This window comes from Urocampus carinirostris, chromosome 2 (genome assembly GCF_059441175.1).
Source record: "Urocampus carinirostris isolate Australia breed hairy pipefish chromosome 2, RoL_Ucar_1.0, whole genome shotgun sequence".
Taxonomy (NCBI): domain Eukaryota; kingdom Metazoa; phylum Chordata; class Actinopteri; order Syngnathiformes; family Syngnathidae; genus Urocampus; species Urocampus carinirostris.
The window spans coordinates 54,228,629-54,240,936 of record NC_142350.1 but is presented as its reverse complement, the minus strand read 5'-3'; the positions used below and the strand labels follow the sequence as shown (position 1 = coordinate 54,240,936).

The 12,308-nt window shown below is 38.3% G+C and overlaps 1 protein-coding gene across 1 annotated transcript; it reads left to right on the top strand.

Annotated features, from left to right (window-relative positions):
- Positions 1-2,931: 2,931 nt before the first annotated feature.
- psmc4 (proteasome 26S subunit, ATPase 4) lies at positions 2,932-11,351 on the top strand. Its single transcript, XM_088327126.1, has 11 exons — positions 2,932-3,030; positions 5,584-5,682; positions 6,686-6,872; positions 7,227-7,373; positions 8,233-8,342; positions 8,426-8,519; positions 8,702-8,869; positions 8,942-9,018; positions 9,089-9,257; positions 10,852-10,907; positions 11,000-11,351. The coding sequence occupies exons 1-11, from the start codon at positions 2,998-3,000 to the stop codon at positions 11,111-11,113; spliced, it is 1,254 nt and encodes a 417-aa protein (XP_088183252.1). The 5' UTR covers positions 2,932-2,997; the 3' UTR covers positions 11,114-11,351.
- Positions 11,352-12,308: the final 957 nt, after the last annotated feature.

Below are 12,308 nucleotides of genomic sequence, written 5' to 3'. Positions count from 1 at the left end.
GGAGAGTCCATTGTCATTCTTGTGAGGGGGAGAAACAAAAGTAAAGGATAAAAATGTGTTAATCCATGTATTCAGATAGATTTGTTGTAGTACATAATAATATATGAAATGTTGACTGTTGGTCCAGCTCATTGTCGTGATTTGTTCTCAAACACTGCTCTGAACCTTGACAAATGTAATACTACCTATAGTGACTCGGTCAAAAATCTTGGTCTTATATTTGATCCTAATCTGTCGTTTCAGTTACATGTGAAAAATATTACCAGAACAGCTTTCTTCCACCTCCGTAATATTGCGAAGATTTGTCCGATGCTGCCTCAAATCAAATACTGAAATTATAACTCATGCGTGTATTACTTCTCGGCTTGATTACTGTAATGTATTGCTTTCTGGTCTCATGATGTCTACCATCAAAAGTTTACAGCTGGTTCAAAATGCGGCAGTGAGACTTTTGACTAGGACAAAAAAGTTTGAGAACATCACTCCTAAATTAGCTAACTTGCACTGGCTCCCAGTCCGCTTAAGATGTGACTTTAAGGTTCTCCTTATAACATACAATTGTTTGCACCCTGTCATCTCTCTGATTTGGTCTCCCCCTATGTTCCTGCACGAAACCTCCGCTCGTAAAATGCCGGTCTTGTCCAGACCAGAACGGAGACAGGACCCACTTGCGTTGTGTTACTCACAAGTTTTATTGGAAGAAAGAGAAAAGGTTGCGCCCACGATCCGGTGACTGCTGGACGCGGGAAGCAGGTCGCTCTGAACGCGGAAGTGAATCTTCCGTGGCGAGCGATGGCGGTGTCGGGAACGGAAAAAAAAGTCAGTAGCCGGGACAGGAGAGCAAGAACGTAGTCAGGGTCGGAAGTGAATCGTAAGCCAGGAAAGAAGAATAGACGTGGTCGGGGACAAAAGAGGTCGAAAGCCGGGACGGGAGAGTAGACGTGGTCAGGATCAAAAATGGGTCGAAGCCTGGGGACAGACGGGAGCAAAAAACAGGTGAGGGTCAGGGTCGGAAAAAGCTTCCCTAGTGTTAACTGAGGTTGGCAAACGGACTGACAAAAGGGGACAGATAGGAGTGGATTTAAATAGGGACCCGGAGCCAATCAGAGCAGTTGGCGCCAAAGGACCGGGCACAGGTGATTCACATTGGTAATCATGACAGTTCTACTTTTGACTCCAAGAGACAAGAAGAAGTCTGCAGGGTCGTGTTTGTTCTCCATCCAGGCCCTGGTGCTGTGGAATACTCTGCCTCCGGAGATAAGATCTGCAACCTTAGTGGAAGTTTTTAAATGTAGACTTAAGACACATTTCTATTTAATAGCTTACGATTTATGCCCACCTCACACTTTTCTTTTCCTGTCTTTTTTTCGACTGCCTGGCTGCTGGTGATACGAGGGAAAAGGACAATTTGAGATGAGTCAGCGGACCAGCATCTGGACCTGGAGCATGTCAGCACCTGCATTGACCAGCTGGCAGAGATGGGAAGCTGCGCCGTTGCTGTTATGGACTTTTTGGATTATTTTACAGGCTTGAGGAGTCATTGCTTCATGCATTTCCTGGACAAATTTTAACATGTTACCTATTCTCTTATTGATGTTCACTGTGTTTTGTGTACTGTTACCCATTGCTAAATCTTTTGCACTCTGTTCATTGTGGAAGGTGGATTACCACTTCTCAAGGTTTCTTATTTTCCTCGCACTGAGGTTTTGAGTTTTTCCCTGCCCACATGTTGGTTTAAGATCCCGCAATGGTGGAATTCTAATCCTGTGTAGTTCTTTGAGACATCTTGTGATTAAGGGCTATGCAAATAAATGTGACTTGACTCGACATGTGACATGAATATGTCACCGATTATATAATTTCTTCATTAATAGCATCTTTATTTATTTATTTATAATTATATAATGTCATAGAACATAATTGATTTCCTCAGGCAAAGGTTGAGCGGCTTGAGCAAGATTTTCCCCAAGGATGATGAGGCTATCGTTAGTTAGTTCTCTGTTCAATTGTGGGGCACTTTTCATTTTAGATTTTAGGTCAGTTTATGGACGGCCCTTTAAGAATAACACACTCAATTTATGCCCAGAACATAATGTAAATAAAATCTTTGAAGAAAGCCTTTATTCTCCTCGCCACCAGGAATCAAATAAACATGCTAAAGAGGAATAAGATGTTTAAAAAAAATCTGACTATGTTGAATTATGTTGGTAGTGTGATGGTAAATTTTTATTTCTATACTTTATTATTACCTTTATTTTTATGTTATAGATGTCTGATTTGTTACTGAGTTATGGTGAATACAATCCACTTTTCTTTTGAACGAGGCTGGTGTTGTTTTTTTTTTACTTTATTTTCTATCTTTTTTTATTTTGTGTGTGTATATTTGTATTTGAGGAAACAGGTTGTTGGTGAGGGAAAAAGGGGTGGATTTAATTTTCTACAAAACTCTATTTCACAATTTGGTTTCTGAAAACGGCTATAGAAACACACTTTGATTTTGATGTAATGTATTTATTTAAAAAAATATTTTTATCATTCTGTTTCTTGGAAACTCGTGTGAAAGGTATAAAGACAGTTGAGGAGACGGGGCCAAAATAAGCTTCGGCTTTTTCTCTTTAGCCGTTTTTTTTTCTTTCAGTTTTCATTTTAATGTAAATTGGGGGGTTTTGAAATGATTGTGAATGTGCTTTTATCATAAAAACACATTAAAAACGTTTAGCTCTTGCCAATTTTCATGTAAGGCTGCAGATTTTTTTCTTTCTATAAAATCTCTTAAAGAACTGATAAGTTTACTCGTCACCTTCTTAAAATCACCTTTTAATGCCAAACTGCATAGTGATAGAAATATATTTCTCTGGAATTTTTACGCAACGTCCACTAGAGAGTAGTAATACATCAATATTAGCCTGATCGAAAGTGCATGGACTACAGTACCCACAATCCTCCTCTAACGTCACAATATTACGTCAGGACAATAATCCGAAGGCAAAATCCAACATGGAGGATAGCATGGTTGTCGAAAAGAGCCCGGTACGATTTTGCTATTTGTCCTTTATAATATACTTGCTATAATCTAAGCATAAGCGATTTAATTAAATATGTTAAAGAGTTTAATATTGTATCCCTGTTTGTATTTTTAAACACTCTTTTTTGCCTCATAGCCTGCTGACAATGTTCGAAACGTAAAGCTGCCAATTCATTCTTGTTGATCTATGTCATACAAGTTAGCCGCTAGTGTTAGCTGCTTGTGTTAGCATGGTGATAATAGACCTTTTTGCAACCATTTAATTGCATGGACCATGTTCTCAATTTGCGTTAAACTAAGTCCAAAGTGAATTTGTTGACTCTTAAGTCGAAAAAAATAGTTCTCCTTTTCAAAGTCAAGTGGGCTTGCTAACAGTTAGCGATAGCTAACTAAGGAACAATTTGCCTTTTCAAGAGTGTTTATTTGTGACGCCCTTAATCTCAAAGAGTCTCAAAGGGCTGCACAGACTATTACACACTGCAGTTTAATGTCAATACTTCAGATGACAAAACACTATCTCCCAGAGAAAACAGTTTGTCAATTATTTTTGAATTATTGACCCATTTGACTGTCTTTTTCTTTAATTATTTGCCTATTCATCTTTTAATATTATTTCAGATGTTAATTCTGCACGATTCAATGATTGTTAATTACACTGATTCTATTACATTTTTACATGTTTATTAGGGGGATAAAAACTAGTTAAAGTTTATTTTAGTTTTTTATTTGACTTTTGTCTATTTTTCTATTGCTTTTTCCTTGTGTCTATTATTCTATACAAATAACATTAATTTAAATAAGAATAAATATCTGGAATACAAGAAATTATGCTTTTATTTGTCTATTTATTTGTTATTATTTAATCTGTTCATTTAATCGTGTATTCATATGTGTATTATTTTATTTTCCATCCATCCATTATCTGCACCGCTTATCCTCAGTAGTGTCGCGTGGGTGCTGGAGCCCATCTCAGCTATCTTCGGGCAGTGGACACCCTGAACTGGTTGCCAGCCAGTCGCAGGGCATTATTTTATTTTACAATACATTTTCTGCAGTACAAAAATAATTTAGCATTATTTTTTCTGGATTACTATGTTAGAAGTGACATAATTGGATAGATTGAGAAATGAAATTGTGAGAGACAGAACTGGAGTAGTAGTGGAACTGAGCAAGCATGTGGATAAGAGAGTACTCTGCTGGTTTGGACACATGGAGAGGATGGATGTGGAGCGAATGTTGAAGAGGATATACAGAGCAGAAGTAAATGGAAGGAGACCAAGAGGATGGCCACGATTGACGTTGATGGACAGTGTTATGAATGCACTGCAGAAAAGAGGTCTAAATATAGTGGAAGCTAGAGCTCTTGTTGGTGATAGGAATGAGTGGAGAAGTGTTGTAAAAGGATAGTGGGATGTTTGGACGTGTTCCAAGGGATGGGCAGGGCACCTTTATGATGCGGCAGGGGTAAACCAGTGAAAGCTGTCAGGCCCTGCTGTTGAACAAAAGAGTGTGTTGTGTCACCCTGACCCAAGTGACATGGCTGCTTTCTTGTGTCCCGTTTCATCTGGAGGGACGAAAGCATGACCGACTTGGGTGCCGAGGTGCTTAATTTGTTTGGGTGTTTGGGCATTTGGTTTGGCCTTGGTCCAAAAACTTTTGTGTTTTTTGCTACTTTTTCCCCTTTTTATTTTCTTTGTTTTTTTATGTGTTGTCTGGCTGTCGGTCACCCTTCTCGAGGGATATGACCAGGGTAGATGGATAGATTTCTGGTTTGCAGTTTGTTTTAATACATATTAAATTATTTACCTTTCAGTAAACCATTTAAAAGGACAATGAAATATAACACGGTAAACTCGTTTCTCAAGCAAAATAAGAAATGCAATCCTTAAAGAGAGCAGTTTTTGTGTTTCATATACATTTTTTATAACGTTTTATTTAACAGAACTGGATCCCAGATAATTGTTGTTCTTTTTTATAGTGAAAGAATAATTTATTTTTTTGTTTTCAGACTTGGCATATAATAAGATTTATTTATAAAGATTATTTTGGGGAGTCTTAGGATGAATGTCTGCAACACTTTTTTTCTATCTTCTAATAAAATGGTTGGTAGTGAATGGGTTAATACTTAAAAAATAAGTACTTGTTCTTCTCGCCCAGTAGGCCCTAACAAAGCGCACAAAAGTGGGAAATAAGACAGAGGGCGGCGTGGTTTTTGAACTCTCCTCGTAGAATTTCACTGCTTTATCAAAAGCACCCTGCGTGATTTTGGCGGGATTGAATGTTCAATCGATTTCTGCTACATTTTAGGAAGTGCTTGCTAAAAGTTCGGGATGTAGCTGTAATTTAGTTCCAAGCTCTCCAGGCAAAATGCAAATATCAAAATCATTGCACTTTGTTTTGTTTCAGTTATTAGTTAGTATTCATATGTGAATGGTATTTTGATAATATGCGCCCTGACGATTACTCCAGGGTATACAGTATATATATTCTGTTAGGCGTTTGTGACAGCGGGGAAAAAAGTTTTCCTTCATACCCTTGTGTATTTCTATCATTAACAGGAAGAAATGCCGGCAATCATCAATTCCCGACCACAGACTAGTCTCTCCTTCCTTGCACCAGAACCAGAGGATCTTGAAGACCTTTACAGCAGATACAAGGTCAGGAAAGTCACCGGTCTTCAGTTGGAATGTCTATAATCGATTCCTTTTTATTGTTTTATTTTCTAATGACTACAGGTGTCACAATACAATTTTGTCATTTCTGATACAGCTTTCATAGCCCAGATTATTGTCAGATAGCGATTTTTATCTTGTATATCAGATTAATTTGTACCCGTCGTTGTCAGTATTTTTTACGAAATCTGAAATTGGATGATAGTGTTTCCTCAAGGTGTTTCAAGTCAAGTAACATTTATCAGTAAAGCCCTTTATCACAGAAAGTCTCAAAGGGCTGCACAGGCTACAATTATTGTATATACATCTCCTGATCTCAAACATATATGAGGCCTAGGAAAAACTCCAAAAACAGCACGAGGACAATTACGAAATCTTGGGAAGGGGCTTGAGGTAATCTCCCATTCAAGATGACCAAGCTGCAATGGCTATTGTATGGGCACTAATTGACAAAGCATATTCAACATCCACTTTCAAGGTTTTCACTTTAATCATTACATCCTGTCCTCTCAAATTCTGGTTATCCATGGCCAATGCTAAAAGTTAACTCAAAATTCAGGCTTTTGGATATGAGAACAGGAGCACAAGCTGGATTGTACTGAATTTATATGTGAGAAGATTTCAGAGCCAGTATTTGTAAATATTTGATAGAATTGTGTCTGTTTTTTTGAACTGTTATTACACTGTTGTCTGATCTCATTATTGGGTCTGTGACACCCTTACAGGTGACATGTACCAATACGTTTTTCATTTTTACAATGATGTCAATAACTAAATTTTACGGCATAAATTTGTAAAAAAAATGTTTATATGCTTTGTAGAACTGTGCAATAGACAAATGTAATCAAAATGTCTTAATTTTTTAGGCCTAGAAATCGACCTCGAAGTTGGAACATATCGGTACAGAAATTTAGGACGGTCTACAAGGGAACTGATATTTCTCATTGGTCTTCTTCACTTACTCTAATGGATTGATCTGGGTTTGTAGAAGCTACAACAGGAGCTGGAATTCCTAGAGGTGCAGGAAGAATACATCAAAGATGAGCAGAAAAACCTAAAGAAGGAGTTCCTCCATGCACAGGAGGAGGTGAAAAGGATACAGAGCATTCCGCTCGTCATCGGACAGTTCCTGGAGGCTGTCGATCAGAACACAGCCATTGTTGGCTCCACTACAGGTACAATCCAGGGGACGATTCTTTCAAAAAATAAAAAGTCCATATGGATGAAACCTTTTGACTGATTTTTTTGGGGGCTGAAACAGGAGCTCAGTTTTTCAGCTAAGCGTTTACATTCATAGGAAAGATGCATCCTAAAAAATAAATGAAGTCACTTTTACAATCATTCTATATATGAATACTTAATCAGAACAAGCATTTTTTGAGAGACACCTACATCATACGAACATCTAAATTATTCATAATGGCAAACGTATTTTAAATGTATAATGAGTTCTTTCCTCGACCATTGCTTCAGGTGATTTTTTTTTTTTCTCATTTCTTGTCTCCGTCCAATTCCCTTTCTTCTCTCAGGCTCCAACTACTATGTGCGCATCTTGAGCACCATTGACCGAGAGTTGTTGAAACCCAATGCCTCGGTGGCGCTGCACAAACACAGCAATGCCCTTGTGGACGTGCTGCCCCCCGAAGCCGACAGCAGCATCATGATGCTTACCTCAGGTATTGGAGACACCCGCATATGTGCTGCTTTATATTTTAATTAAAAAAAGGTTATTATTATTACCCTCATTATTTAGTTTATCTTATTGTAAATGATCTTCACCAATAGAATGGCACTTTATAATTTCATTGTGCAAATGACATGTTTCAATGACAATAGATTCAATTCTTTTCTCATCAAGTTGCTCAATATTTACTTAGACTCAAATGTCAACCAAGCTGCATTGATAAAACCAAAAACAAACAGGAACTTGCAAAATTCATATCAGATTCATTACTACAAAAGATCACTTCACCTCCAACAGAAAGAAAAACAGTCACCTCAACAGAATATTGCAGTCTTCTCAAATAAATCCTGTGAAGGAAGTGGATACCTTCCAAAATAAAGATAATAATCAACTCACAGGAAGTTAAAGTTAGAATAAAAGAAACGTATACCAAAGTCAGTAAAGGCATACAAAGATCTAATTGGACACACAGAAATATATAGTAGAGATTTTTGACTAAAACTGCAGCAAGTGGCAATGGATTTTGTCAGAAATTAGACATTTTCCAAAATAAATCCAACTGACCACTTATCATGTAGTTTGTTGCAACATAAGTCACAACATCTCCAAATTAGTCAATAATCTAGTGAAATCTTTTTCACCTACGATTGCAAATTAAACTAGCAGTACGTTATCTAGCAGATGTCTACAACCCTGCTAAAATGGCGACAAATAGCTCTCATCCAAGAAACGCCACGAATCCATGTTTTTCAAACATCCACAAAAGGAAATGAAATTTCCCATAACAAAAGCAGAAACTGTGACGGATGGTAGTAGCTAATCTGTCCTATGTGATGCGTTGGTGTCTGTAGACCAGAAACCTGACGTAATGTACGCGGACATTGGAGGCATGGACATCCAGAAGCAGGAAGTCAGGGAGGCCGTGGAGCTTCCACTCACGCACTTTGAGCTCTATAAACAGGTCACACATACATTCATACACTAACTGTGTGGTATTTTACTGCAACATAAAGAAACCAAGATAGTATTTTATTCCTCTCACAGATTGGTATTGACCCACCCAGAGGGGTCCTTATGTACGGACCTCCAGGATGTGGCAAGACCATGTTGGCCAAAGCTGTGGCACACCATACAACAGGTGCGTGTACATAGTATGTCATCATTAGAACAACAATTGGAAGCAGTATTTCCTTTACCAGTATTTCCAATTTGATGGTTAATTTGTGGAGCTTGTGCAATAACAATTCAAGTGGATGATTGACAGCCTTGCAGTTCACTCACTGTTACAATTCCGTCCTTTCACTTGCCCCCTGCGCATAGCCGCTTTCATCCGCGTGGTGGGCTCCGAGTTTGTGCAGAAGTACTTAGGCGAGGGCCCCCGCATGGTGCGCGACGTTTTCCGCCTGGCCAAGGAAAACGCGCCCGCCATTATCTTCATTGACGAGATCGACGCCATAGCCACCAAGCGATTTGACGCACAGACTGGCGGTAGGATTACACTAACCTCATGCGAAGGCTCTTTATAGGTTCTTATTGATTCCTTTATTCCCCCTTCGGCAGCTGACCGAGAAGTGCAGAGGATTTTACTGGAGCTTCTTAATCAGATGGACGGTTTTGACCAGAATGTCAATGTCAAGGTAAGCCAGATGTAATAAAATTGCTAATGATCTCATACATACAACCAATGGTGCACTCTCACTATGCTAGGTCATCATGGCCACCAACAGAGCAGACACATTGGACCCAGCTCTGCTGCGTCCCGGCCGCCTGGACCGAAAGATCGAGTTCCCTCTGCCCGACCGCCGGCAGAAGCGTCTCATCTTCTCTACCATCACCAGTAAAATGAACCTCTCCGAGGAGGTGGACCTGGAGGACTGTATCCCATTTTGGGCACTCTTTGCTCTTGTTTTTGCATGCAATTATGAAGTTCTATTAATAGGGGGGGTGGGATTTATGGGCAAAAAGTAGTTATCATAAGTGAAAAGAATGGAATGCTATTTATTATTTTTCCTGACACTCCCTCCCACATTTATGAAAAGCTAAAAAAATAGGCTTAATTTTCAAACAATATTTAGGATCCCAAAAAAGATCAGATTTATACAGTACGTATAACATGCACTCGGGTCATGCACACAAGTTATTTTTGATTACAAATCTCTCTAAATTTGTATTTGCTTATTGTCAGCTCAAACTAATAATCATTATAAGTGACAAATGTTGTTGAATATGTGCGGTTATGATTAAAAATTATTGGTTGACGACGTAAACAATAAACACAATTTCAACATAAATGTATTTATTTACCGTCCTCCAAAGTCTGATTCATCATCAATACACCAAAAGAGTTGTTTTCCTCGTTGAGCTCTTTTGCTTTTATTTATATCTTTAAAAACAGTTTTGTTTTCTCTACTATCTAACATTTGTTTCTGGTACCGTGAATAAAAATAGAGTAAGAATGAGATAAACTCCTCTGCCTTTTCATATGTGAGATTTATCACTGGTAGTCTAATGGTTAGGATTCCGCCATCTCACCTCTGCGACACGTGTTCAATTTCCGTGGCATCCAATGTGTCTCGATTATGGTAGGCGATATTTTTCGACTGACAATCATTGCGCAAATACGGTAATCCTACAGTAAAACTCGTGTATAATTCGCACCCAAACTTTGAGTTCTTTTTTTTTTTTTAGGTTAAAAATAAATGTGCGTTATACACGAAAAAATAGAGTACCTTATTTTAATCTGTCATGAAAATAAATATTGTATGTTCTAAGGTACAAAATTTATAAAGAACTTTTGTATGGTCATTTTTCAAATGCTCTCGTACAATAATGGCTACACTTTTTAGATTAAAATGTTCTGTTTAAGGCTAATGCAAATCAAGTCAAATTTGTCTAGTTTTGATTCACAATCCAATATTTAGGTTCATGATTAAAATAAATCTAACTTATTATATAAATGGCTGACAGGAGACACAAATATTTTATAAGATGGTGATAAACCAGTTTTTCAACTAATGAGGTTTTGTCAAATGCAAAGCACATTTGGCTTAGATTGGCTTGAACATATTAAGAGTATTGGTAATGTAGTGTATGTTGACAGCACTAGCCGCTAATGCTAGCGTCCACATGAACTGCCCCAATGCGAGGGTCCGCGTCTGCAACGCTAATGCTAGTGTCTGCATGGGTGATAAGCTACAGGTGGTCACTGCTAGAACATAATCCCATTCAATGATGATGATTTAATAAATCCTAAAGGGTCTTGTCAGAAGAAATTCTAGATCATCTTAAATAAAGTGGTTTATGGCCCAAGCCTTATAAATAATGAATATGCAAACTGTAAAATAAATGAAAAAGAAAAAGTAAGTTTGCAGTAGAAGGACCAATCCGTAGCTTAAATTGAATACACATGGTCATCACGCTTGGGTAGATAATTTTATCAAGCTTGTTAGCCTCCTTAACCAATTCTACAGACGTAGCACGACCAGACAAGATCTCTGGAGCCGACATCAACTCCATTTGCCAGGAGGTTAGTGATCAAGTACCTTAATCAGCATTGTTCAACATCAACCTGTATGCTCCATCAATATGAATATTGATCCCTCGGTTCCCCTTCTTCAGGCTGGCATGTTAGCCGTCCGCGAGAACCGCTACATCGTCCTGGCCAAGGACTTTGAGAAGGCCTACAAGACAGTCATCAAAAAGGATGAGCAGGAGCACGAGTTCTACAAATAGAAAATACGTAACTGTAGCTACTTTGTGTCATTTACATTTTTTTGTTCATTCTGCAACAAAGTCACTGCTGCACAAAGCCTAATTGCTCTTACACTCAAATCAGTGTTGTTTTTTTTTGTACAGGCATTCTTCTGTTTAAAAAAAAAAATCAGGCTTTTGCAATAGTCAGATTCTGCCTCTATACAGTCCATGTATATGGCTCAAATATCCATTAAAGATGTTTTCCATAAAATGTGAATGTGTGTCTGAAAGTTTCATTTCATTTGATCTAAACCTTGGAGAAATTGGCATTTTAAAGTGTGTTGATAAAAGCAAAAAGGACTCAGAAGGTAAAGAGCTCGTCCTGGGATCAAGAGGTCGCAGGTTTGATTCCCAGCTCTTCTGTGTTATACGTCCAAGTGTCCTTGGGCAAGACACTGAATACCCTATGCCCCCGATAAGCAAGTAGTTGCCTTACATGGTTGATGCTGCTATCGGTGTGTTGAGTGTGTGTGAATGGGTACATGTGAAGCACATTTTAGAGCGCTTCGGGAGGTCTTCATTGACTTGAAAAGCGCTATATAAATGCAGACCATTTACATTTATATCTGGAGTAAATGTGGTCCACGTTTGACAAAATAGCAAAACCCATTTTTAGACTCAAGTCAATTCACCTTTTTTGTATAACTCTCAATCACAAAATGTCTGTTTGAATAAATACTTAAACTTGATCGTCATTCTGAAAAACAGCATAAATGTTGATGCAGATCATTCAAGAGTCATCAACAGCCCAGAAAATCATCAGCTGCTCTACCCTGTCTGGAAGACATTGCTCGCTTTCGATACCGCAGCATAGCCCACATCATTAAACAGGACCCCTCTCATCCCTCTGATCTGGAGCCCTCAGGAAGAGGCTACAGACTCCTTGAGATAAAAGGCTCAGAGACAGTTTCTTCCCTGGGGCCATCACCACCCTAAACAAGCATATAAGACAATCAAAACTATACTTTGCCCCAAGCTGACTCTTAAGATCCCTTTAAACAAAGACAAACAGGCACAGAGACTATTTCTGACTATGGGTTATTACCACTCTAAACAAGCATATGGCATTGAAAAAGGATACCTAAGCTAAGCAGTATAAGAATTTTTTTACAGTATATTCAGATTTTATTTCTACTCTTGTTTGGGAAAAACGTTATGCTTATCTCATTGATCT